Raw genomic sequence first — 25,806 nt, forward strand, 5'->3', positions numbered from 1 at the left:
GCTGTTGTACTGTGGGTAATAGAAGAGGCTGAAATCAAGCTATTCAGGCTAATGCATCTAACTTCACAAATAGGGTGGGTTGGGAGAGATCACATGATCTGTTACTCTGGCTCAGTTGCGGGACCACCAGCTGTGGGTAGTGGTGATCTGACTGTTTTTTTAAGAGTAGGCCACACCTTCTATTTTTCTTGATACTGGGTATAGATGCAGTTTCCTGTACTCTGTATCAACATTATGCCCGCTTTGGCTGCAGTTCCTGTTTGCTGCTACAGTGGTGTACAGAGAGCACTTCCGGAGTGGATGCACAGTGATGGCAAAACTCTGCTTTTGGTAGCGTAGTTTGTTGCTTCTGCTGGGCAACCAGGGGAAAACCCAGAAATAATTAGCATAAGTGTATTTTGATAGGACAACTACATCTATACTGAAAGCCTTTGTTATTTTGTTATAGAGATATCGATAGCTATCAGTACCAAATAAGAAATGATTGACTTGGAAGGGCTAGGTTGGGCTATGAGAGGTTCATATATGCAGATTTCTCTTGGGGGTTTTTTGGTGCCATAAAGCAAGGTTGATATGTGGCAGGACTCAGGGAGGGTTTGCTCTGGCAAATCAGGAAAACTGGGCTATGTTGGTAAAAACCTTAATGTGGACATGACTAAATTAGCTTTTTTGCCTCCAGTTCCTGTGGATTTCTTTAAGCCTTATTTGCTTTGCTGGAGATACTGATTTTTAAATGACAGAGAGTTTCTGACATTCTCTAAATAAGTACAGATCAGAGAGCTTGAATCAAAATCCCATAATACCTGTTTCATATCTGCAGTGTTATGTATGGTAGTCCAGTGCTGAAGCAAACTGTTTTTTCTGTTGCGGTTTTTCAAACGTTTGCTGTCCTGCAATGTAGTAGCGAGGCTCATAGATTTTAAGTTTCCATTAAACAGAAGAACTTGTTAACCTGAAAATGGAAATAGCAGAACCAGTGCTCTTTCTATTGAGAAGAGCCAGCAGGACAGCTTTCCACTAACTTTCCACAATTGTTATCAGAGTGTCACAAAACACAATAGGTGGCAGATCCTTAGACAGGAGAACGCATAATTAAGTCTGCAATAGCAAGGTGCTAATAGATTGTATCATAGTTCTGAGATACATCACAGGAATAACGTGAGGCTCAGTCTGTTAGTGTGATAAACACTTGCAAGCAGATCAGGTCAGAAGGGAGAACTCGCATGGATTGCTACAACAGTAATAGTCTTCTAAATTAGCGCTGGTCTTTAAACCCAGGAATATTGTTCAACTCCTGGAATGAAATGAATAGGTTAATAAAAGGAATAAGAGCTAATAGTAAATGTAATTGGGTTTTTGCCTGATTTAGAAATAGTACTTTAAAGTAATTGTGGTGCATAACTGTTCTGAAATTATTTTTCTGTCTGTCTGTGTGTAGGTATATATATTTTGTGCATATATAAACTTTACGTAACTTTTGAGGAGAATTTGAGAGTTGATAATTACAAGAGGCAGAAAAAAGTTGTGTCCCCCCCCTTTTTTTTTTTTTTAAGTACCCAACACAAACTGGCTAATTATACAGGAAATAATGATATGGTTTAGTATATCCCTGGCGCAATAGTTTGCTTAGGAATTTTTACATGTATCTTTGAAAACTGTCAAAAGGTATATTCAGTCTGGTTTTGTGTTGCAAATCACTAAGACACAAGGCAGGTCTGTGACACAAATTTAGGATGGAAAAGTTCTAGTTGGTTCATTGACCTTGCTGTGTGCTGGAACTGGAACCTTTGCCACAGACTTGGGGCTGTTGTTCAAAGCGTCAGGCTTTGTCAACTGGTACTGCTGCTGAAAACAAGTCTGTGCCATGTTGTGTTGCTTTACATTTGCACAAACAGCTATACGGTGAACAGATTTGTTGCTGGTTTTGGTTTTTTTTTGGGGGGGGTCCTCCTCCCCCCAGTTAGTTTTCAGCCTGATTGGGTTCACAATCCAGTTCACTGTGTGGCCATGTGAAGGTTTGTACTGGCATGTATCAGCAAATGGTCTGGGGCAGGAACAAGCACTTAGGGAAGGATAGGACTGCTGGTTCTTAAGGGTGGTTTTTTTTGCTGCAGTGCTGCTTTATGCAGTAAAACATTTATCAGATTACAGGATGAGATTTACTGTCATGTATGTGGCTTTGAGCTGGGGACTGTGAAAAGTCCCATTTCTTCTCCTGCAGACCAATAGACGAATAACAAACAGTTCATTCCTGTCTATGGCAATTCTTTTCTAGCTTCATATTCTTCAAGCAGAAGGTCTTACAATATGCTGCATGTGACAGTAAAAACCTATTTGTCTGAAAGAGCACTGAAAATAGAATTGTTTTGGACATCATGCATGGATGGAAGACGTAGTTTCATTAAGTTTGCTGTCGAAAGTTGAGAACAGTGTTAAGGTTTTGTAGCAGTACCCTAAGCGAATGTGGGAGTATGACCAACCACATCTTTATTTAATAGCTTTCAGAGGCTGCTGTTAAACCTTTCACACACTTGCGGCAAGGAGTAGTTTTGAAAAATCCTGAGTCTTTTTGTTATTTCTCTAACAAGTGAAAAAAAAAAAAAGTAAGTATACAATTGAAACAGATGGGAGTGAATTTTGTCATGAAGACAACTTACTGTGTGAATAATACTATTAAATTACTGTCCATAAAGCTAATAGGGAGTGAGGTATTAGTTTGGTGTGAATACATTTGTCAGTTATTGAGTAGTTCAATAACTGTGAGCCATTTGAATACTTAGTAGGAAAAAAACCCAAACAATGATGAGTTGAATGTTTTCAATAACAGAATACCTCTTAAAGGTCACATGAACATCAATTAAAACAGCATTTAGAAGACTTTGAACTCTTGTGTACAAGACTGCTGCTGTTTTTAGAGGTCTAGCCAAAAGGGGGGGGGGGGGGGAGGGCCTGAAACTATGGTGAAGAAATAATAAATTTGATGTAACAAAGTGATTAAATATTTTCAAAGTTCTTGTGGTGTTGAATTAATTATTCAAAATTATCAATACTTTCTCCTTGTATACACTGACAAACTCTAGGTGTGTTATCTTCATTACTCAGCTATACCATTAGAATGTGGGACTTCTTTTATTTTGTGCTGTTGGGATGAAGGATTATCCTTAGAATAAACAAGGATAGTATTTTTGGTAATTCCAGATGTTCTAAAGCTTTCCACTAACAACTGGCTTATTTGTGAAATGTGAGCAAGAAAGTTTATGCCAGTTCTTATGGAAAAAACTTGCTTAGTTCTGTTCTTTTGCCTACCTTATTTTCTGCAGGAAGAGGAACACAACCCCTTTTATGTTAGATTTTAGGACAACCTGTTTACATCACTTAGGTTATTAGATATGAGGTTGAAATTGCTCTTTCATTGTGATGCATATTACCTTACCGTAAACCCAAAAGTATTGTTGAGTATTCAGGAGGAATGCAAATTGACTGTGGCCTGTTGCTTTTTACAAGCATAATATGTTTAACCATCCACTGCTTTTCTACTTCATGTGTTTATTTTGCAAAACAGTTAAGTGGTATGTGTTTTAAGAGGATGTTCCCTTCATAGACAGATCTGCATATGACATGACAAGATTATTTCTTCCCTAATTCTCAAATCATATAGGCTAAAATTATAAGACCAATGATGGCAAAGAAGTGTCAGCTTTTCTTAAAAGTACATTATTAAACTCTGAAGTTACAAGGACATATGCTGTGGACAGCCTCTCCAGAGCTCCATGGGGGGAACTACACGGGTGTAATGGGCTGGGGATACAGAATACAGTAAATTAGATTCTAGCAAAAGGTTATAGAATACAGAGTCAGACTGAAGGCAGGGTTTCAAAGACTTGTATTGAAAAGTACCGAAATAAGCGTAGTACAGATTTACGGAACATTTTAAAATCAGCAAGGCCTTTTTGTAGAACTTGTTCTAAACTTAGCGGCAGCAGCAAAAAAGTAAAAGTACTGTAAATCGTACATGCCTGACTACTAGCGTAGCATTCTTGAACTGCTGCCCATTTAGGACTCAGCAATCTCCTTTAATGGAAGCATGTTTTCTTCAATATTTGAGTTTGTTGCTTATTTATAAGCTCATATGAAGCTGGTGTTTTAGGCCGAGAATGACTGGATGTTAAAAGTTACCATTTGCAAATTGTAATATCTGTATAATTAGACATCCTGTAGATCATTTAAGATTTTGTTCTTGAAACTATAACCCATTATTTAATGTGTTTTCTTCAGGTTGCTAGGATTTGTCTCCAGTCTCTCTTCTGAAAAGGTGGAAGCATGACATTTCTGAAATTTAAAACAGATAGTACTTTAACGTTAGAAGAAGATAATTTATTTCAGAGGGTTTTTTAATTGTTATTCTCTACTTTATTCATACCAGTTAGCCTGAGTCAAAGTAAATAGCCATCTGTTGGGAGAAAAATGTGATCAGTTTGAAATATTCATCTAGACTAAGTTAGTTGAAATAAGCCACTTCACAAAGTAATAACTAAAACTGGCTTCTTTCCGTTTTGTTTTGTATGTGCACTTTGAAAGTAAAATTATTATCTGTGGCAGAGCACATGGCATTCAGCAGCAGCTAATTTTTGTTTTGGGAGGGCAGAATCCTTTCTTGAATTCTTCCTTTTGTTGTAACATACTGCAAAGTGCAGAAACACTTTATGATTGTTAATTTAAACGTTTTAGAAATTGGTGGTCACTGGTATTAGGATTCTGTGCAAGAGAGTGAATGAATGTATTCTCAAGCTTTAATTAAACTAATTCCAACAGATTAAAAAAAAAAAATCTAAGTGCAGGAGAAAAAAAGAAAATCAGTCTGCTGTAGAGTAGTATTCGAAATCATCTATTTTTCAGGTTAGCAGCCAACACTAATATTAAAGTGTTCTTTTTTTGAAGTGTTTCTTTTTGATGGGAGTAACTCAGTGACACAGTTAGGGCAGCAACTGCCGTGCACATGGGAATTGGTTTCTTTACCTCCAATATGATTCTTGAACCAGATGACCTTGAGTATGAAAGACAGGCAAGGGAGATGCAAGTTCTGCAAGTGGTCTCCCATTTTTCTAACTCTTCTATTTCTGTAATAAACAATACTGTTTTATGGACTCAAATAACATTTAATTTCTTTAGCATTTGTCTGCCTTCCCATTGGCTGCATTTACTTGAATTATTTTACTGACAATTTAAGGTTTATACACTGCTTCAAGTAAACACATTTTTAAAACTTAGCTGCAGGGATCTGTATTCTGTATTCATTCACATATGTGTTCTAAACTATGTAGTTGAATTATTTTCTTCTGATTTCCATCTAGCATGTAATATTTTCTGCAGATTTCCTTCACTAATTATTGTCTTGCACTTTGCTCACCATGTATGTTCAAAATGTCAGATGTTTCTAAGTGCTTTTTTTTTTCTACAGTTATAAAATAATCTGTCTATTAACTGGAAGCATTTAAGTGTTTCTTTATCGCAAAGAATATACTTGAAGCTTAGTACACAGTCAAGTACATCTACTGGCAGTTCCTGCAAATCCTGAGTTACAGCAGCAATGAGCATTTTGGTGGCATATACTGTGTATGGTCAAGGATGCCACTTCCTCACTCAGGGTTAGCAAAAGGAGAAAGGAAAAGCTGGCTGTGGTTCTAGCATCTACAGAAAATGGGAAGAACCTGTGTCTGGGCAGAAGCTTTAGCTTTACCCCAGAATGTTTATAATAACGCCAGTTCATTCCATCCTGGCTTGGTTAAACAGTGGAAAGGGTGTGAAAAAGAAACCAGTAATGCTCAGAGGTCAGGAAAGTGTACAGTTGACAGGATGCTAGCCTGAACTAAATATAGTATCTTATTTTGGAAGATGTTATAGACAGGTTGAGACTGTACTTTATTTTTGTGTAGCTCAATTTCTTTTTTTATTATAGAGACTGCTTTTTATTTTTCTCCTGTGACTCTTGACATCTTTAATAGAATGCTTGAGAGAGCCTCAAAAAACACACACACACACCCCCACACCCACAAACCACACACACACTAGTTTCCAATACAGCTAGGAAATAGCCATGACCTCCTTAAATTTAAGTTTATGTAAGAATGTGCTGGTCTCTTTGATGAAGTAGAAGTTTTCCTGCTGGTATTTTTCAGTCAAAATTTAGATTGTGTATTTTTTGTCTCCTAATGATGACATGCTTTAGATTAGATAGCTCATTATAGAGGAATACATACTAGATACTCTTGGGAATGCAACAGGTTAAACTTCAACCATAAATAGCTTTTGACTGCAGTAATTTCTTTCTTTAGCTTAAAGGACTCCTTCATGAAGGTTTTGCTGAATGTCATATCTAGAGTATTTTTTGTAGCTCTTGGTTATTAATAAAGAATATTCTATTCTACTTCTGTTTAACATATATTTCATGCTATAGTTTTGATTACGAACTAAAGGTTTTTCTCAGGCTGATAACTAAAATGCTTGCAAACTGTCATGAAGTGAAAAACTTCTAGCCTTGAAGAAGAATGTCTTGACAGTTAGGAGCATATCAAAGCCAATTACACTGGATTATTGGCAACAAATATTCCTAGAACTTTTTTAAAATTGTATGTGTGAAACCTGCTGTGTATATATGCCCTGTAAAATAGGGTGAGGCTTTTAACATTAAAAAATAGATCAATTTAGGATAAACAAAGCTTAAATACCACATTAAAGATCCCATTCACATGATTGGTGCTGGAAAACACATAGAATGCATGTGTAATCTTACCCACTCTAAAAAAGGAAGGGCATTGAAATCACTAACAAATATGTCTCATTGTGGGATTTCTGAATACTCAGCAGTAGAAAAAGCAAGCAACATATTCCCCTAGTTTAATGAAGTTGTAAGGTGAGAACTTTTTGCCATTGTTTATAGCATAAACTTTTTAAGTTTCACTTTTATAGGCTCATCTATATATATGCATTGAAAAACTGCTGGGTCTATGCTGCCTTATTTCTGTTACGTTATAGGTCTCATTGGTGCATTGGTTATTTGGAAACTGATGCTTCCCATTTTTAATTTAGCTGTTGTTGAAACGCTGCTGGTAACAAGAGCTAGATGGAAGAGAGTCCTACAGAAGTGTATATGCAAAATTGGTAACGGGAGGTAGTATTGAGACTGAACATAAAGAGTAAAACTTCTTAAGTGAGCATTAAGAAATCCTTCAACTAAAATCCTAGACTTTTGTTCAACACTTCTTACTGTCAACTTCATATGAATGTCAGAGGTTCATTTTGGGTCGGAGAAGGTAGATATGGATTGCTGTACTGCAGGTCGGGGGGGGATCAGGGCTCCTAAAAACTGAGAAAATGTAGGAAGCTTTTAAAACCAAAAATTTAAGCAAATTTGTGTTTTGAAACGTAAACACTTTTACATTTTGTGTAGAATGTTCTGAATATTTTTTGTAATCCACGTAATCAGTAAGTGAAATCACCTGCCTCTTTCATTAGTATTGCATATAAAGCAGTTAAGTCAGGAAATTTTCCTTTTTGCTTGTGTTGTAAGTTGATGGACTTCTGTTTCTTCGTGAATTCTCACATACCTAGGGAATTCTGAAATAGAAAATGGTTAAGAGCCAGTGAGAAATTTCTTACCATGTTTTAAGCATCAGAGAAAGAAGTGTTGCAAAACCATTATTCCAATGTATCAGCATACATCAATGATGCTCTGTGAAAGTCTCAGACAAATGGGAATGTGAAGTAATGCTTCTATAAATAACTGTGTTCATCTATAAACTTTTACTGGAAAGGCATGGAATGAGATGCCTGCATCTCTGCAAGTGGTATTTTGGGTGTGGCAATACTTCTCTCCAATAGTGAAAAGTGATCTTTTCTACTGACCACCTGTAAAGATGGGGAAAGGATTTAAGGAGGCTTTTCCATCCTTCTGCTGCTGGAGATGAAAACAGGAGCGACATTTGCAGTTGGTTGGAGTGTAGGGTGTGAACTTCAGATACAATAGCCAAAACTACTGTGAAGGTGTTCTCAGTCCTAGAGTATGAAGACATGGTTCCTTGGTATAAATACAAACATACATCCCTTTCCTTTAATAACAGATTCAGCTACCAAGATGGGGAATCCATAAGCTGTGGTGAAGGCACTGTTGCACAGTCCTAAAAAGCAAAAAAAATCGGTTCCTTCACCAAGATCCAGTATTTAGCCACTTGGCCTGTTGCCTCATAATAAAGCAGATGTTAGTATTATCTCTGATATGTATTCCTGCATTTATAATGTACAAAATAGTTGGCTGCTAAAGATGATGGCTTAATTAGAGTGGAATGTAGACTCTCAGCTCTTCCATTAGTTTTGCAATAGCTAAAAATAGCTCCTGTAAAATATAGTAAAGTTAAATGGACTAACCTATCAGTCATCTGTGCTGAAAGCTGGAACTGCCAGAAACAGAGGTGGGTTTTTTATTTTTCAAATCATGATTATTCGTCCCAGAAATGGAGCTTCTCATACATGGATCGCTTTGTTGTGCTTTAAAATGAAAGAAATTAGTGTATTGTTATTTAACAGCATCCTGGCACTTGTATGTGTTGTTTAGAAATTCCTGTTTACTAGCTGAGGATTTATTTTACATCATTTCAATGATTTAAGATTTTTAACCTGCCCTGAAAGAACAGGGAGATCCCAAATTGTACTGACTTGTTTTCGTAGTAAGGCATTTTAGCATTCTTCTCCTGTAGTTTAGTTAGAATGTGTGACACTTTCAGTACCACCACTTACAGATGTGGCAATAGCCGATACTGTAATTTGTGGATGAGCAGAACGGTGAATCAGTTGCATTATCTGAGATAGACAATAATACCTTTTAATTGGGTAATAGTAGCTATTAACTAATTCATTTTTATCGTAATAGAAGAAAACCACCTTAAAAATGGGAGTGGACATGTTTGTCATTAAGAACTGGATTTTGGGTTCCTTGGGGTTTTATTTTGATATTTCTGCATAGTGATTAAAATTTCTTCACAAGCAGAACTTTAACCACACATGTTTATTGTAATGTTAACATTACAGCCACTGAAAATATGTAGTTGCAATGTTAACTTTACATTAACGTAAGTATATTTTTTGGATGCATGCCCAACGAACTGTCACCTTTGTACAGTGTGCATTGTTTGAGGAGTAGTTATCAAAGTCCTAAGGCATGATTGTGACTTATGTCTGTTGACTGACCTTTTTACCTTTGAAAAGCTCTCCTACCAAATTAAATATTGTGTCCTGCAGCTTGGATAACATAGTAGTAGTATGTTTCCAGCATCGTGAACTATATGTGTAATATTATCTGCTATGAATGTTAGACAAAATTAGGTAAATATTTTATATGAAAAAAAAATAAAACTGTTTATATTGGTGTGACATAAAACAATTATACAAACTTTCTGTAGCAGCCGAAATGCATTATTTTAGGTGTTTCCTTTAACACACACTTCAACGGGTACCTTACTAGTTATGTTGTATTTGGGGAAGGGGGAGAGTGTTTCTCTCTTGTGGACAGATTACTAGTTTCTGTATTACTAGTACTGAGAGTTTTCTACGCAACATTTGCATGACCTTAGCTTTATCTTAAATAGTTCTATTTCTTCAATAAGTTGTGTTGGACTCCAAGCATTTCAGAGCAGTAAAACAACTGCTTGCACCGGACTTGAGCATAATGTGACTACGTAGTCTGGAGAGGAGGGTGCACTCTGCAGCTACCTGCAAGGAGGCTATAGGCAGGCACAGGTATGTCCTTCTCCCAGATAACAAGCAACAGGAAAAGAGGAAATAGCCTCAAGATACACTGGAGAGGTTGAGATTGGATATTGGGAAAAATTTCTTCACTGAAGGGGTAATTAAGCATTGGAACAGGCTGCCCAGGGAGGTGGTGGAATCACTGTCCCTGGAGGTGTTTAAAAAATGTGTGGATGTAGTGCTTAGGGACAGGGTTTAGCAATAGACTCGGCAGTACTGGGTTAGCAGTTGGACTCAATGATCTTCAAGGTCTTTTCCAACCTAAATGATTCTGTGATTCAGTGTATACCCATGTGTAGTATTTGGCAAAAATATTAAAATATACACTTTATTTTAAAAGCACGTACTGTACATATTTAAGAAATAATTTTAGGCCATTAGAATGAAGTTGATATATTTATGTGTTACAGAAAATTGCAGATGTTCCCGTGAAAGAAACAATAACTGCATATTTATTTGAAAGCACTTAAAATAACAAACAAAACAACCCCAAAACCCACCAAAGCCTAAATCCCTTTCAGTGCTTATTTTTGCTATCAATTTTAAATGAAGTTGTTTCTTCGAAGCAGTCTGAAATTGTGAAACACAAAAATAGTAATTTCTCTGCTATTTACCAGCCTTCACATTTTCATTTATGTAATGGGCTCTTAAAATTTTTTCCCTGAAGTATGTCTCAAAAGAAGACTAAATTTTTCAGATGAAATTTGGAAAATACAAAACAAGTTCGTGCATGGAATTCCGGTGTTGGCAGTAGGAGATGAAACGCACATGTATGACTGTTTTTGCTGCCCAGTCCAGTATGTTCAGTGTACAGCTCCAGTTAAGAGTCTGTGACTGAGGGACTTTTTTTCTTAAAATATATTGTGCTGCCTTGAACTTGTTTCTCTTGCCATTTATTGAACTGCCATTTAATCAGCCTGGTTTTCCTCATCTTTTAAACAGAAGTGTGTGTATTTATTACATTATGTATACATGCTATGATAATGTTACAGGAATTAGATGAGAAATTATCATTTCAGTGCTTCTAGGTGAGGCTGAATCTTAGGTGGAATTAATTCAGTCATCTTTGCACAATTCTATGATACTTCTTTATTGGAGAAACTTGCCGTATGGTATTAACAGTTCATAAAATCTTTTTCCCTGTATCTTGAAAGAGCTCATTTGTATTTTTGGCATTTAATAGGGCTTCTGCTGCTGTGTGTGGTCTCCTTAAAACCATACTAATTGTGTGAAATGCAGTTTTCTGAGTATGTATTCTGCTGCTTTTTCTTGTTATACTAACTCAACTACTGTAGCACCACTGATAATTACTGGTACTTCATACACACTTTGAGAAGCTAAATTAAAACTTAAGACAGCAAGGTCTCAGAGTATGGAGGAGTGGTGGTGTTACAGGAATAATGTCATATGCTGATCTTGTTCCTGGACACATGTAAATAAAAGTTGTGACAGCAGTCCCCATTCATCCCAACAGGGATTTGTGGTGTTTCTTTTGCACTTCTGAAACCAGAGAGGGTAAGGTTTTTTTTTCAACAGTGCTGGGGTCTATTTGAATTTTTTGGCTGGGAGTAGGAACTTGAAGTTACAGATAAAAAGTCTGGAAACTGCTGAAATGTCTGTACCAAGCCTGTTGCCAGAACAGCTAGTCACACTTCTTGGATACTGTAGCCATTGCTGATCTCAGATTCAGGTGCTCTTTGGTTGTGTTGTGCCATAGCCTCTGTTGGGTCCTTGCAATCATGAGAAAAGCGAGAGTGGGTTTTTTCTTTTAATGTCATAATTTTTTGAAAGCCTCCTTGCAGGTCCTTCTCCTAGCATAAAACCATTAGAAGCTACTGCAATGAGAAGTAGCTGAAGGCAGCATTTCTTTAAAAGTTTTCCTTCCCTTCCATGGTGAGGAAATCTCACTTTACACCCTTTTCTGTAATCAATGTTGGTACAACGCTGCATCGTCACAATTTCCAGTTCTGTAAGCAAGTCTGTGCTGCTGTTGGAGCACCTTTGGGAAGCATGCTCTTTGCATTGGTAAATGCTGGCCTAATCAGGGATTGTTTGTGGCTGGAAACCTAGATGTTGGCAAGGTATCTCTGGGGAATTTTATTACCTGTTTAGGTGCAATCTGTGGCCTGCCTCAGCCAGGCCACACAGCTTTTCATACAGGTGCTGTAGGACTAAGCGCTGCAGCCCAGCAGCTATCTTGTGACTAAAAGCAAACATTCCTCCTGAAGCATTCGTCAGGGAAACAGCTGAAACTGGGAGAGAGGGGCAGAGGGGACCAGCTGACTGAGGACTGTAGGATGGACATCCCTGTTTTAAGGAATGCTTGCTTTTTTGTTTGTTTGGGGGGTTTTTTTGTCCATTTAATCTCTTACAGATGCAGCCAGGCACTCACTGTTTTTTGCACAGGAATTGAACCCCATTTAGTCGGTGTCCTACTTAAATTCATCCATGTATAATGCAATACAGTATGGATATTTGTGCTTTAAACAGCCTTTTGTTACAAAGCAGAAAGCTGTGACTTAGATTAAATTTAAATCCTGATTTGTGACATGTTAGCACAGCAAACTAATGCCAGAATCTATTAAGCCTCCAAGGTTGGGGTGGTTTTTTTGTTGTTCTTGATGTTGGGTGAGTGCTGAGATCTTGACCACAATCACATTTGCTTCTGGGCAGGAGGAAATAGTCCATGTAGTTCCAGTAATCCAGACAAGCCGTCACATCTGGTTTTATGAATGACTTCGGGGGGAAGGGAAGTTTGCAATTGATTAACATTGTTCTTAAAATCAAAGACTACTCTGGTTTCAGGAATTACTGTAGAGAGCTTCAGGGACCTTGGCAGTTAGCTCAGAAAAACAACTGGATTTTTTTTGCTTTTTTCTCCGCGAAAGATTGTTCAGAAAATTATACTAAGAAAAATAATAGCTCCAAATCTGTACTTCCAGTTCTTCAAAATGAAATGAAAAATTAATAAACATTTAGTCTTTCTGGATTATGGTAATTTTTTAATCATACATAAGATGAAAATCCTATTTTTATATTTGAAATGAGTATGTTTCTATTTAATAACGAAGCATTTTTTACTATACTTGTCAAACAGGTTTTCTTACTGTATTAATTGTTTGTTATAGTCTATTGAAATGGTTACTAAAATTCAAGAGCATATAAAAATGAATGCTAATAGTTTTAGGAAAAAATAGACAAGTTTTGCTGTGAGTTTTGATATGGTCTTTTTTCTAAAGGGACGTTGACTGTGTGCTAGTAGCACATCAATGTGAAGTGTAAATAATATTTTGCATGAGTGCTCATCAGCTGTTAAGCACGCTGTAGTTCAGGGCCCGCTTACCTTTCTGTAACAATTCCTACCAGAAGTCAGTAATCTGTATTCTTGCCCTACTCGGTGTTCTCTATGGTGAATACACAGTGCAGCTGTACTGTGCTCTTACAAGCAAGTTCTTTTGGAGTTATTAATAATGCCCAGGATTTTAGCATTATCTTTTTTTCTTCTAAGAGGTGGCAATTTGATAATCTCACTTTGAATTGGAAGTCATTCAGTTTACACAACTTAAGCAGATTCTCTGGTATTTCCAACTTTATGGTACTCTCTTCTGTCAGCAGTACCATTTCCGTCATTCAGCAGTTTAGACATTTTATTCTTCAATGGGAGTTTGGTTGGTAAGTGCAGTTTGGCAAGGCACCTGCTTCACTGATTATTTGGCTCAGAATTGACCTGGGGAAAAAGTGTGGGACTCCCATGGGTTTTCATAAACAACACTACTGCTCTCTTTCACCACATCAGCCAGAATAGACTCTGTGTATTATTAAAAGACATGCTCAGACCACTACCCATTATTTTCAGCAGCTATACTTAAAATATTTCCCAAGAGTACAGAAATTGAAGGCTGGCATCTTGAATTCATTTCTGTAAATAGATAGTCTTTGAGCCAGCAATCTAAGTGAGGTTGAGTCATTAGGCCATTGCAGCAGGAAAGCTATGAGTTCCTTCTCTCTTTTTTTTTTTTTTTTTAGCAGTAATATCTAATTTGTGGTCCTTCAGAGTTTATTGTAGTAAACACAGCTTCAGTTTCATTACATGCTGAGATGTTTCAGAAATCTGCAGCCTGGCTCATAAACATGTGTTTTTCCCATCACACAACAAGTACGCACCACTGCCTCGAACTGCTTCCCCTGCAGCCCAGAAAGCAGGTTGTTAGGAGCAGCACCGGCTGCCGCTGCCCTTTGCTGCTGTGGGGCACAGAACTAGGTCACCGCAGTCGGCTGTGGCACACGGGGAAGGAGGATGCTATGCCAAGTGGTCTGGTCCTGGGACCACCCAAGAAAGATGAGCTACTGTCTTTTACCCAACAGTCAAAACACTACCAGAGTTAAAAAAGAAACTGAGAATCGGTACCTGGCTGCCCGTTCTTTTGTCTTCGATTCTAAAGCAGGGAGGCCTATTCTCTGTTTTACCAGCAAGAGTGGTTTAGTCATTATCAGCTTTGGAGCATTTCCACTCTTAAGATACTTCATGTTAAATGATTCTGGGAGGGAGAGTGAAGGAAGTGGTTGTGCAATATCCATTGATGGTTTCTTGGCATAGAGAATGTGAATGATTTCTTCTGTCTTTGCACCCTGCCCACTTGAGCAGTGCAAAGCAAAGGACCTGGCCCCTGCCTCCAGCTGTTGTTTCTATTTACATACTTAATTTTCACATTGAGGGGAGAGAACACCTACATCCTAATGGACGTGAGGCTCAACCTGGGAGGGGGTTCATCCAAATGGGGAAAAGAATTTTTTGAAAGAATATTCAGCTCTAACAAGAGACTCGTAACAGGTTGTCATTGAATAAAGCTGGAATATCCTGTGGTTTTAAGTCGCTTCTCAGTTTGAAAGCAGAGTACGAGTTTGGCGTTTTGGGAGGTGATTTTTCTTAAAGAAAGAAACATACTTCTCTTACTCAACTGTTGGACATTCTGTCCGGTTGTGTCAGTCTTGGCATTATCTCCATTTTAAAATGGAACGTTGCTGCGGCAGCTCAGTTCTCCGGCATGAGGATCTGTCTCAAACCTTTGTTGCATCCCAGCAGCAAAACGTGTCAGCGCAGGAGCAGAGCAACTTCACTTGCAGAACACGCTCTGGCTCTGCTTTGGGAGCAACCTTCAGGGTCACTGCGTGCACAGTTGCCTCCTTGGAAGACTGTTTATTTCACAGTGACCTTTGTGCCAGGTGACACATCTAGGCAACTAGGTGACAGGGTACTTTTAGTTCAAAAGTATAATTAACTCTGGATGATAAGAGAGACAGAAGGAGTATCATCTGTGGCTTTTGGAGGGATTTAAAGATGAATGCTTAAATTCATAGGCAATGTGGCCAGCTTCCCGCGTTAGAATCAGCACTGCTGTACTCTTAGCTGCCTCAGAAGCAGATTGAAGACAACGATTCTATATCCTGAAACTCTTAAGTCCAGGGACAAAGATGCTGCTGAGTAGAACTGGAACTTAATTACTCGAAATTTGGAATGCAAATTACTAATGATCATGGAGATTTAATTTAATTGAAGACTTGTTAAGAGACTGTATATGTGGAGCAAGGGCTCCAAAAACCTGTTTATGGAAGAATATAACATCCCTTTAACAGGTGGGATGTAGGGTTAGTAGAGGAATAAAAACCTCCCCTGTAATAAAATACGTTATTGTTCAATAGATAAACAATTAACTGAAGTCTCTTTGGGAAACCCTAGTCAAGAATATTTCTGAATTATTTATATTTTAATTACATTGTTCTGTTTGAGAAGTGTACCTTCTTGGCATAATTTTAGTGTACTTCGGGTGCTATTGGAATAAGGAATAAAGGTTTCCTTTTGCTTTTGGGGTTGGCTGGGGGGTTGTTTTGTTGAGTTTTGTGGGGGTTTTAACACCACTTGTCTTTCTCCTGTGAACTTAGTAATGTCATGCTTTGAAGGAGGTAGATGAGTTTATTTCTAGGAAGCTTGCAGAACAAATGCAAAGCATTATGGTTTAAAAAATACACTTTTTATTTACAAAAACTGGTTTGATCTCTTTTTAAAGGCTAAGTATTAGTATACTAATCTTGAGGCTCATTTTCTACTTCCTAGATTTGTTAGACAAACAGGGAAATCAAAGATCTGGATCTAATTTATATATACTTATTACCTGAACAGTTTGCTATACAGTTACTATATGAGCTTATTTTCAGTTTCAGTTGTATCTTAAAGCACTCAACACACGGTGGTTGGTCTCCGTTATGGATATGAACCTTTGTACTAGTTGTTCATCATTATTGATCATTCTTTAAAAAAAGTTGATTCTTTTTATATGTCTATATATGGAAACAATGTCCTGTATTTCCCAGTGCAACTATTAATAGCCTCTCTATATATGCATAATAAATTATTTATTTTAATCTACACTAACAGAAATGTACTTACAGGAGCCACAAGTGCACTCTTAAGTATAAATTTGCCTTCCCCCCCCCCCTTTCGTTTCCTGCTTGGTTTGTCACTTCTAAATAGCTAGCTTGTTTGTTGTCTTTTTCAACGACAGACAAATTCTGTGGCAAGATGGTGATTCTGACTACTTTTAATATTTAAGAATCTTTGAGTTGCTAACTTTTTGTATTAAAAGCTGAAGCTATGGATATAAATGTTTTAATAAGAGGGGTTTAAAGATGACTTAGTAAACAGGTAAAATTAGAGCCGAGGACTGACTGATGGATTGGATCTTGCTTACAGAAGGCACAATCACTGGAACGTACACAGATTGAAATAGTTTGACCAGCATTATCTGTTACAGGTATGGCCCAGCTCCAACTGTCATGATCCTTTTTTCCCCAAATTCTTCCAAAAACAAACTGTGGACTATATCTAGAGATCATGTGTTCTGGGACATTTTTACAGTTTATTAGCCCAATGCTGTGCTACTTGAACTCCTTCCTGAATGTTTTCTTCTGCTGTGCTGTTGGAGTTTCCAACAGCAGATAGTGATGACAACTAGTATTATACCCAAAACTTCCTGATTTTTAATCACCTCTTCAAATACCTTACTGTCCACTCAGATATTTCAGAAGTCTGGGCAACTTCTTCATTGTGTTTAAGAAAATTTACTGGAATTTTGGTCTTTTAGGTAGCTACATAAAGATCAGGCCACACATATACTAAATACATCCTGAATTATGACTGGATCAGATTCTAAGTTTAGGAGAGCCCTTATTCAGTCTTCACTCACTTAGCTTTAGCTAAGACTTCTTGGGTAGGACCTAGTGTATACTCATGGTACAGGGTCCTTGTATAAGACAAAAGAAGTGTTATTACATATGTAATTGATTGTATTTGTACTTTATTGATGTAGGTTCTGTAACATGCCCTTTGTACAGTTACTTCCTCAATGATACGTAAGCATACACTAAGCACAAGCATGACCTCATATGTACTGATGGTCTGAAGATTCTTTTTGTCCCCTGCTCCCTTACTACACCAACTCCCATTCATCAATGCAACTTTTTGTTGTTGTTTTTTTAATTTCATTTCAGCCTAGCTTGCCTGCACAAGAAAATAAGATTATTTTATTTTTACTTGAGGGATTTTAAAAAAAAAAATATCTAGCAGATTTCCAGTAACATCTTGACAAATCTTTATAAAGATGCCAGTGCTTCTTTAAACATTTGCAAACATCAATAAGGTTTTTCTTAACTTACTTTTTTCAATCTTTAAAAGGAATTTATTCTAATGAATGTATAAAAATTCATCACAGATAATAATTGTTGGAAGTTACTCTTATTTCCTCTATCCATTTGGTCTATTAAAACACACAATTAAATCTAGAAAATTACAAATGTGAGTCATTAGCTCTGAGGCATATAACTGCCAGGCAAGCAGCCATGACAAATCCAGAAGTATTTAAATCTCTTGGTGTTAAAAATAGGCACAGTAAAGACGTCACTAAATTTAAAATAAATCTGTTGTAAAATCTAACTCCAGTTAACATGTAATGTCTTGTGAGATTGTTGCTTTAGGGCAACATTAGTGTAGGCCCATGGTTAGTAAATGGTCTTACAAAGTGATTGCTTAATAAAGAGAGGCCTAAAGCCTAGGCATTTTAAGTGTGCAGCCTGCGTTGTCAAGAAACAAACTTTCCTGGTAGTTACATTACTGTTTTTCTTTCTAGGGGGATGCCAAAAGTCTTCTAGCCGCTGAGAATGTGAGCACTGGCCAAAAGTTGGACTTTTCAGATACAATGGTACAGCAGAAGCTGGATGAAATAAAGGACCAAATCAAGCGGGAAATAAGGAAGGAGCTTAAAATCAAGGAGGGAGCAGAGAACCTCAGGAAGGTCACAACGGATAAAAAGAACTTGGCATATGTGGACAACATTTTGAAAAAATCAAATAAGAAGTTAGAAGACTTGCATCATAAGTTACAGGAGTTAAATGCACACATTGTTGTAACAGATCCAGAAGACGTTGCAGGTACCATATGTTATTGTGAAATCAGTTTTTCTTCTTAGCTTAGATAAGCTGTGTCCCATTTCACTTGAAAAAATTGCTCTGGGAATGAGCAAATCCTGCTCATTCTGGCAGTTTGTTACTTATGTATGCCTATTTGTTTTGGTTCACAAGTGTCCTGCTGTTTTGAGTTTTAAATTGTTTTCTGGGGAGCATTGTATTTCACAGACTGTTTGATCATGGTCTAAAGACCAACTTAACATGTACCAGTTCTTCACTTTCAGTTATTACTATATTTTAATATTTTCTCGATCACCATAATATCTCCTAATAACTTTTCACTGTGTAAAAGCAAATTTCAGTAGGCCTTCCAGTGACTTTTTCTGAGTGTAGGCATGAATGTTAGTACACCTTTTTTATTCTATGGAGGGAAAAATTATAACATTTCTACTTAAAAGTTCTGTGTTTTTTTTTAAACTTAAATCTAATTTAAATTTAAAAGCTGTGTTATGCCACTTTGACTAACTTATCAAATGTTTCTTAATGTGGGAACAATTTGTTAAGTCTTCTCTGGCTTTTCCACAATGAAACTACCATTTTAAAGACAATTTGGAATTGTTTTCACAGAATGGTTGTAATTAATGGCTTTAATTAGTATTTTCTGTGGCATGGCAGTGACGCAATACTTATTTAGAATATATTTTTTAAAAATACAAGGGTTGGTATTTTAAGATGGAATGTTGTGAAAGTAAACAGTCCTTTTTCAGCTTTGTCAAATTACTCTGGAGGTATTGCCAGCCTCATGATGTCACATTGCACAGATTCTTTTTGGCAAAATGTTAATAGATGTGCACAAGCCATCAAAGGTGTGTTTGAAGTTATTGCCAAGCCTTAAGAAGCTTGGGCAGTAGAATAAAATGACCGCATCATCCTTGTGAAGAAAGGTTGGTTACAGTGAGAATTCAGGAAAATATTGACAGTTGGTATCAGGAACTTGTATTGCCTGGCCCTGTGACATGCTGCAAGATTGTTGAAGTGTCCATGATGGTCTGCACAGCATTTTCTCTATTCTCTGCTTTTTTTGCTTGGTAGCATACAAGGGGCAGAGGGTGGGCAGAGGGTGAGCACTACTAGAACTAATGAGGCAGAGTAGTTGCTGTAGCATGAAATGGGAATGAGTACAATAATGTATGCTTCATAGATACCCATTGGGTTTTAATCTGCATGAAGCATTCTGTTCCATATCGGCTAAGGTTCGTGAAAATCTACTTCAATGTTGACAGTAGTGTGGCTCTTAAAGGAAAGAATGGAACAGAAAAATAATTGTATACCGACTGTGTATAGAGTGAATATAAAAAATCTGATATAAGTTTGTGAAGTTCATCTAGTAGCAAAACTTGTAAAGTGGATGATGCAGAATGTTCTTGTTGGAATGCCCCTTTCCAATGTAGCATTCAAGTATCACAATGAGTTAATGAGCAATACTGTCTTTGCGTATGACTCGGGAAGTGCAGTAGACCCTGAGAAAGCATTTACTAGTGTTAAAGAGATGGTGTGAATACAAAGATCTGAATTATGTTGTTCAGATCCTTAGTATACTCCTGAAAAGGCCAGCAGTGCCGGGTGCATTTGTGGATAACTGTTAGCAGTCAGGTTCATCTCACCTCATGTTCAAATACCAGAGACTTCCATGAAAGGCTCAAAGGATTAAAAGAACAAGGTTGATAAGCATGTCCTCCTCCTTGCTTTTGATGCATGCTGAACTTCTTAGTACTATGTTTTTCACTTTCATTCCATTCAAAGTGTTATTTGTAGATAGCTTTTACAGTCTTACTTAATTATTGAAATATGCAAGAAAAATCTTAATAATTCTGTTGAGATTGTTATGTTCTTTGTATAGTATCAAATCAGGTATTCCTATATAAGACCCATTTTAATAAAATATATTGCATAACCTTCTGGGGGAAAAAAGTAGTCTTTAGTTCTTTTAACATCTCTTTTTAGATCAAAGATCTATAAGCACCCACCCTCCAAAATTGAAATGCTTGAGTCTTTTATACTCTTTGCCTTGTAATTTAACTGTCTGTCTCCTTCCTTATCTGTGGTCACCAATTCATGGAGGGGGAGCACTATCAATAAACATGCTGTCTGTCTTGAGACTAATGGTTGCAAGTCATCTAGGTGATACTCTGATTTTTACTACTGAAGTCTTAGGTTTGACTTAAGGTATTCGTGAGCATGGCCTTTGCAAAATAAGATTGAGAATATAAAACTTACGGCATGGCGACTGTGTGGATGTTTCTGTATATAAGTGTGTTAAATAGCTATGTATATTTACACATAATATTCAGCAAATACATGGACACATAGCCCTGAAGACCACTGCCGTCTGACAAAAGATAGGTCTGTGGAGAGGCCACAGGTATCTCAGTTTGGGAGTTCTTGCTTTTGCTCAGGATCAACAGTGAATTTAATAACCGTTTACTGGAGCTCCCCAAATAAGTGCGTTATTTCTAGAGGTTAGCTTTTTTCTAAGTTACAGCTTCTCACTGTAGCTCATGTTTGACCTTCTTCTGGTCAGTTAGTGACAAATTATTTAAAAGAGAGAAGGAAATACATGGGAAATCTTCAGACTGCACAGACCATGAATGGTGAAAATAAGGTAAAGAGGGTTCAAGAGCTGTGGAGTCAAGGTCTGTGTTCCCTTTATGTACTTCAGTACTTTTCAGGGGTGGCCATATCTATCTTTCTGTCTTCTAGAGTATATTGTGTAGGTTTTTGCATGTTCTAGGTAGCAAAGTCAGGACTGAGATCGATTGAGAAATAAGACAGAATCATTGCATGTAAGATGATGATCCCTTTGACCTGTCAGGCCTCAACTCTGAAAAGGTTTTTGGACTGTTTCTGTTGACTGGTTGAAAGGTCATTGCAGTAACTTGGAACAGTCATTTAGTCTTTCCTTGTTCCTGTATCTGAGAAGTGGGTGTGAACATATATTTGTAAAGTGCTCTAGATTTAGAACTGAAAAGTGCTATGCAAGCTGTTGTGACTCTTACTGCTGCTTATGGTATCAAGCAGTAACTTATGTTACTTTTTTAATGAACCACTGTTTTGTAGTGTAACTTCTTTGTAATCAGCATAGTGTAATCAATACATGTTAAAACTATTAAACATAGAGTTAATGAATCTACTGTAGAAAAATGTGTTTTCATAATATTTATCAAGTTAAGATGTTTTGATGGTAGTTTGCATAGAACTGAAAGCTTTCTGTGTCCGAATGTCATAGAAAATCATTTGTAGAACTATTTGAAGAATTGGTATTAAACCCTAACCAAAAAGTACAGTTTGCAAAAAAGCTATATTAATGAATGTGAGGGTAGACTTGGCGGTGGATGTATGATTTGGAAACAAGTTTTGGCATAACGTAGGTTTACTTTACATTATGGAATTGCTGGTGAATCTAGATTTGTTTTAGAAATGGGACTTTGTACCAAGGTCTGCCCTTATCATGCAGTGTATTAGTCATACTGAGACACAGTTTTAAAATTTGAAGGTTCAGCACTTAAAAGTAAAGCAGAATGCAGCAGTATAAAATGCGTAGGACAAGCTTAGTGACCGTTATTACTGAAAATCTGAGTGATTTCTTTTAATGTGTAACATGGGCTGATTACTTCAGTGTTGGAGATGAAGGAATTTCCTCTTAAAAACATACTTTTCTATATAGTAGCACAGATACATGCTTTTCATGTGTCTAAAAAGTAGCAGTAGAGATTGGTTTTTAATGTGACTCTGCAAGGTGTAAGATTGAAATAGTTTACTTAGAGCAAATCACCCATTTAATTAGGCATATAGTTGATAGGTAGAATATATATAAATTGCAGAATTAATCTGTTCCATAGAGCTGAAGTAAAGGTGGATAGGGAGGAGAGATGACAAAAAAGTGAGGGAATTGAGGAGACTGGATAAAACGTGGAGAACATGAAACCAAAAAGACAAGTTCACACCTCTTGCATTCTCCTAACTTCGAAGCTATCTACTTTACGCTAGGTTTGGCTGTAGGGGTCACAAAGAAAATTTATTTTACTTAAGAATATGACTAGCTGGCAGGGAAGTTAGACTGTTTGGGGGATTTCTTTGTCCCTATAAATGGCTAGGTTAATCTGTCAGACACCACAGTGTCCATGTAAAACTGATTACTGGAAGTGGTAGAGGTAGCAACCAAATTAGTAGAGGCAGTGACTTTTGAGACAGCGGACTCCACCTACGAGGCCCATATGCATAGGAATTCTATGGTAACTTTTGGGAATCTTAATGTAGAACAACATTATCAAAGCAATTTGAAACAATCTCCTTTCACTTGTTTAATAATTAAAGTTAGCCATTACTGAATTGAAATGCAGTTGAACTCCAAATGTTTCCGGGAGGTCAGTACTGGATGTTCTCTGAGTGCAGAATGTCCACTGCTGCCTTGGACTTACTGATGGCTTATTTGAAGTGCTGATGCAACCATCTGGCTCCCTGAGAAAAGCCTGATGATGCCTCTTTCTACCCCCCACCTCCAGCAATGCCTAAACATGCACCACAGATATTTTGGTTGGGTATGACACTGATGAGGCTAACTGCAATTAAATAGTCGCAAATAAGATTAAAATTAACTGGTTTACCAAAGGACACTGGCTGCTAATTGCGCAGTTTAGCAGCATGCTGCAGTACCATCTGGGAACCCAAATTCAGAAAGTTACGTGGGATCGTAGATTTCATGCTGAGCTTACTGAAGAAATACCATACCTAGCATCTGGGGAAGAGTCCCCAAAGAATGAGCAGCAGTCTCAGAAGAGTAGAGTTGTGTCACTAACAAATCTAACATACAGGAGCACCGATAAAAGGCAGTTTAGAAGCAAGAAATATTTGCTGATGAGCGCTATGCAAAGACTCAAACAGGAATAGTTTTCAGAAGAGCAAAGATCACGGTTAAGATAAGCATTTCGGACTGAAAACTGCCATTGTCCTGATGCAATCCAGACATTTTAAAAAATAGTTAAACCATCACTATTAACGTATTTTAAGTCTTAAGAGTGTGTTTACATGAAAACAGGATATTGCAGGTGCTGGGGAAGCAATACTGTAGCTCTTCCAGCAGCCTGGATGTGTGCTAACTCTGCACAAAACTCTGTTAAGCAACAGCATTCACAGTTGTTCAGCAAAAATAACATTCTAGTTACTTGAAATGAAGTCAAGTTCACTTGAAATACATCTGTTACTTTACTTGATATTCACTGTCAAGAAGAAAAATGCCTAGGGGCACTAATCTCTACCCCAGCAAAGCTCTTGCTTCCTATGCAAAGGTGGACTTGAATGCATCCAAAATGACAAGTCTGTACTGTTCTTACTGACCAACAAATGTGGCAAGCTGGAGAATCTCTTATTTTCCCCAGTCCCTACTTACTTACTTGAGGAAAATACCAATTTGGTATGAGTACTTAACTCTTGTTTAACTTTAAGCATATACATAAATCCCCATGATTGCAATTATCTGGATTAATTTATTACTTATTTGTATTATGAAAATGACTAAAAGTCTCCAGATGAGATTTGAGCCCATCTGTAAAGTGTGTTACACAAATAGATCAGAGATAACTAGCCATACCAAAGTAATTACAACCTCAGCAGACATTACAAAGAGAGAGCGAAACAGCTAATATAGATGTAGCTTCTAGTGCTGCTGCTAAGATTGTCAACGCTTTCCATAATAGGACCAGTTTGTCTAGCTGATTTAAAACTTTAATCTGAATTCTTTAAGAAGCTGCCTCAGGCTACTTGCTGAATTGTAATTGGGGAGGGGGGGGGGGGCGGGGAGGAGTCACTTGGAAGCCATTTCTGAAAAGCTGTTGGTAAACTGAGGGGGTTTTTTTCTTTACAAAATAAATCTTTGTTAAGAAACCATATTGTGCCATGTTTGGGAGTTTAGTGAGCAACTATTATGCCTGAAGGCAAAAAATTATTTCTTCCTAGCAATTAGTCCATGCTGCAGAAAAGTTTCCTTTGCTGCTGGTTACTAACAAAGCATATAGTAGAACCATTTAAACTAAATGGTAGACAGTAGTTTAGGTCCACAAGTGCAGACTAACGCGAGATGACCCAGGTAAGTGATGTGGTTCCACCTACACAGTGCAGACACGCAAAGAGAGATAATAACAGCTGCCTGGGCAACCTGAACCATGGTATCTCTAATTAGTCCTTGACTTGTAACTTGAGTTTGTTTTAATGCAAGGGAAGGCTGCTTGTATGCATCTTTAAAAGCTGTGAAAACAGACTGCAGGAGCCCCACAGTCTTCCCAGGGATCATCAGAGGCCTGGGATCTTTAAGTGGTAGAGGCCTGCATCGTAAATCTAAAGTGGATAAATATTCATTTATACGATTAATCTACTTTACAAGGAGACTTGACACTGTGACTTTCAAATTTCACATTTGTTCTAATTTTGAATAGATTATTAGGTGACGATTAGTTGAATGTGAATTCGTAAGTGAGAGGAAAGTATGTTGTTAATCTTGGTTTTATTAATAACAGATTTAAGGTAAGCTGTTCAAGTGCAGTTCCACAGAGAAACCAAGCCAAAACATTGAGGAGAGAGTGAACGACAAAACAGATGAGGAGAAATACAGATTTAATTTTATTTTTTTTAACATCTGGTATTTTCTGTACTACCCTTAAGGAGTGAGGAGGATGCAGTTAAGTCTTGAAGTGGCTTGAAGTGAAGAGTGAATTAGCAGCAGAGGAAATTAAAACTTCTCCTTACATGAAATCTGCGTGTAGCCTCAGCAAAGGTGGCCATTTAGGAGGAAATTACACAGCAGACTTGAAAGTAAATGTGTTAAGTCTGCAAAACTAGTTATCAGAAGCTTTTACAGAAGAAATATGAAATGTCAGATAAGGCATCTCCTCCCCATGACACCTCATAATTAATAATTTGTAAGTTACTAGTGCAATGCCTGTGTTTTCTAATACTTGAGGATTTCAGGAATTTGATCCATCATCTTAGTTTTAATTCAAGGAAGATTAACTAAAATTGGAAAAAAAGACTGTATTGGTGGTATTGGGTAAATACCTTCCAAGAGACAACTAGTGTCATTTACCCATAGTGAAGGTATTTTCTCAGTTGTTAGGGTAGAAGAAATCAACCACAAAAAAACTACTACAGTGGATGTAATTTATCCTCTTTTACAAAAAGTTTGAAAGAGAAGCCGTTGGGACTGTTAGGGAAGATAGTTAGCTAAAAGGACAGTTGCGCTGGACATAGTTAAGTATTAGGAAATAGTCCAGTGGCGCTTGCTTTGATTTCGTTAACAGTTCATGTTGCAGAAGCTGAAATACCAATCAGTGATTAATAGACGGTACTGGAGGAGGATAGGAAAGTTAAGGAGTATGACTATACAATTTGATTGATAAAACTAACTTGCATTCCATTCAATTAATCTAGTAAGATGGAGATCTAAACACAGTAATATTGTGAAATGAAAAAGCTTTATCATTCCCACAGATCAGTTGTTCA

At 37.2% G+C, this 25,806-nt stretch overlaps 1 protein-coding gene across 2 annotated transcripts in view; it reads left to right on the forward strand.

The window, feature by feature from the left end:
* PKN2 (protein kinase N2) overlaps positions 1–25,806 on the forward strand; it is a 56,435-nt gene that overhangs the window by 6,587 nt on the left and 24,042 nt on the right. The window contains exons 2-3 of one of the 2 annotated variants that reach the window (XM_056355555.1): positions 16,547–16,607; positions 17,979–18,279. In XM_056355555.1, coding sequence (XP_056211530.1) covers positions 18,048–18,279 — 232 coding nt within the window. In that variant the 5' untranslated portion in view covers positions 16,547–16,607; positions 17,979–18,047. The remainder of the gene's footprint in view (positions 1–16,546; positions 16,608–17,978; positions 18,280–25,806) is intronic. The other variant, XM_056355554.1, reaches the window with a different exon arrangement.

The sequence above is a fragment of the Falco biarmicus genome, chromosome 11, assembly GCF_023638135.1.
Source record: "Falco biarmicus isolate bFalBia1 chromosome 11, bFalBia1.pri, whole genome shotgun sequence".
Taxonomy (NCBI): Eukaryota; Metazoa; Chordata; class Aves; order Falconiformes; family Falconidae; genus Falco; species Falco biarmicus.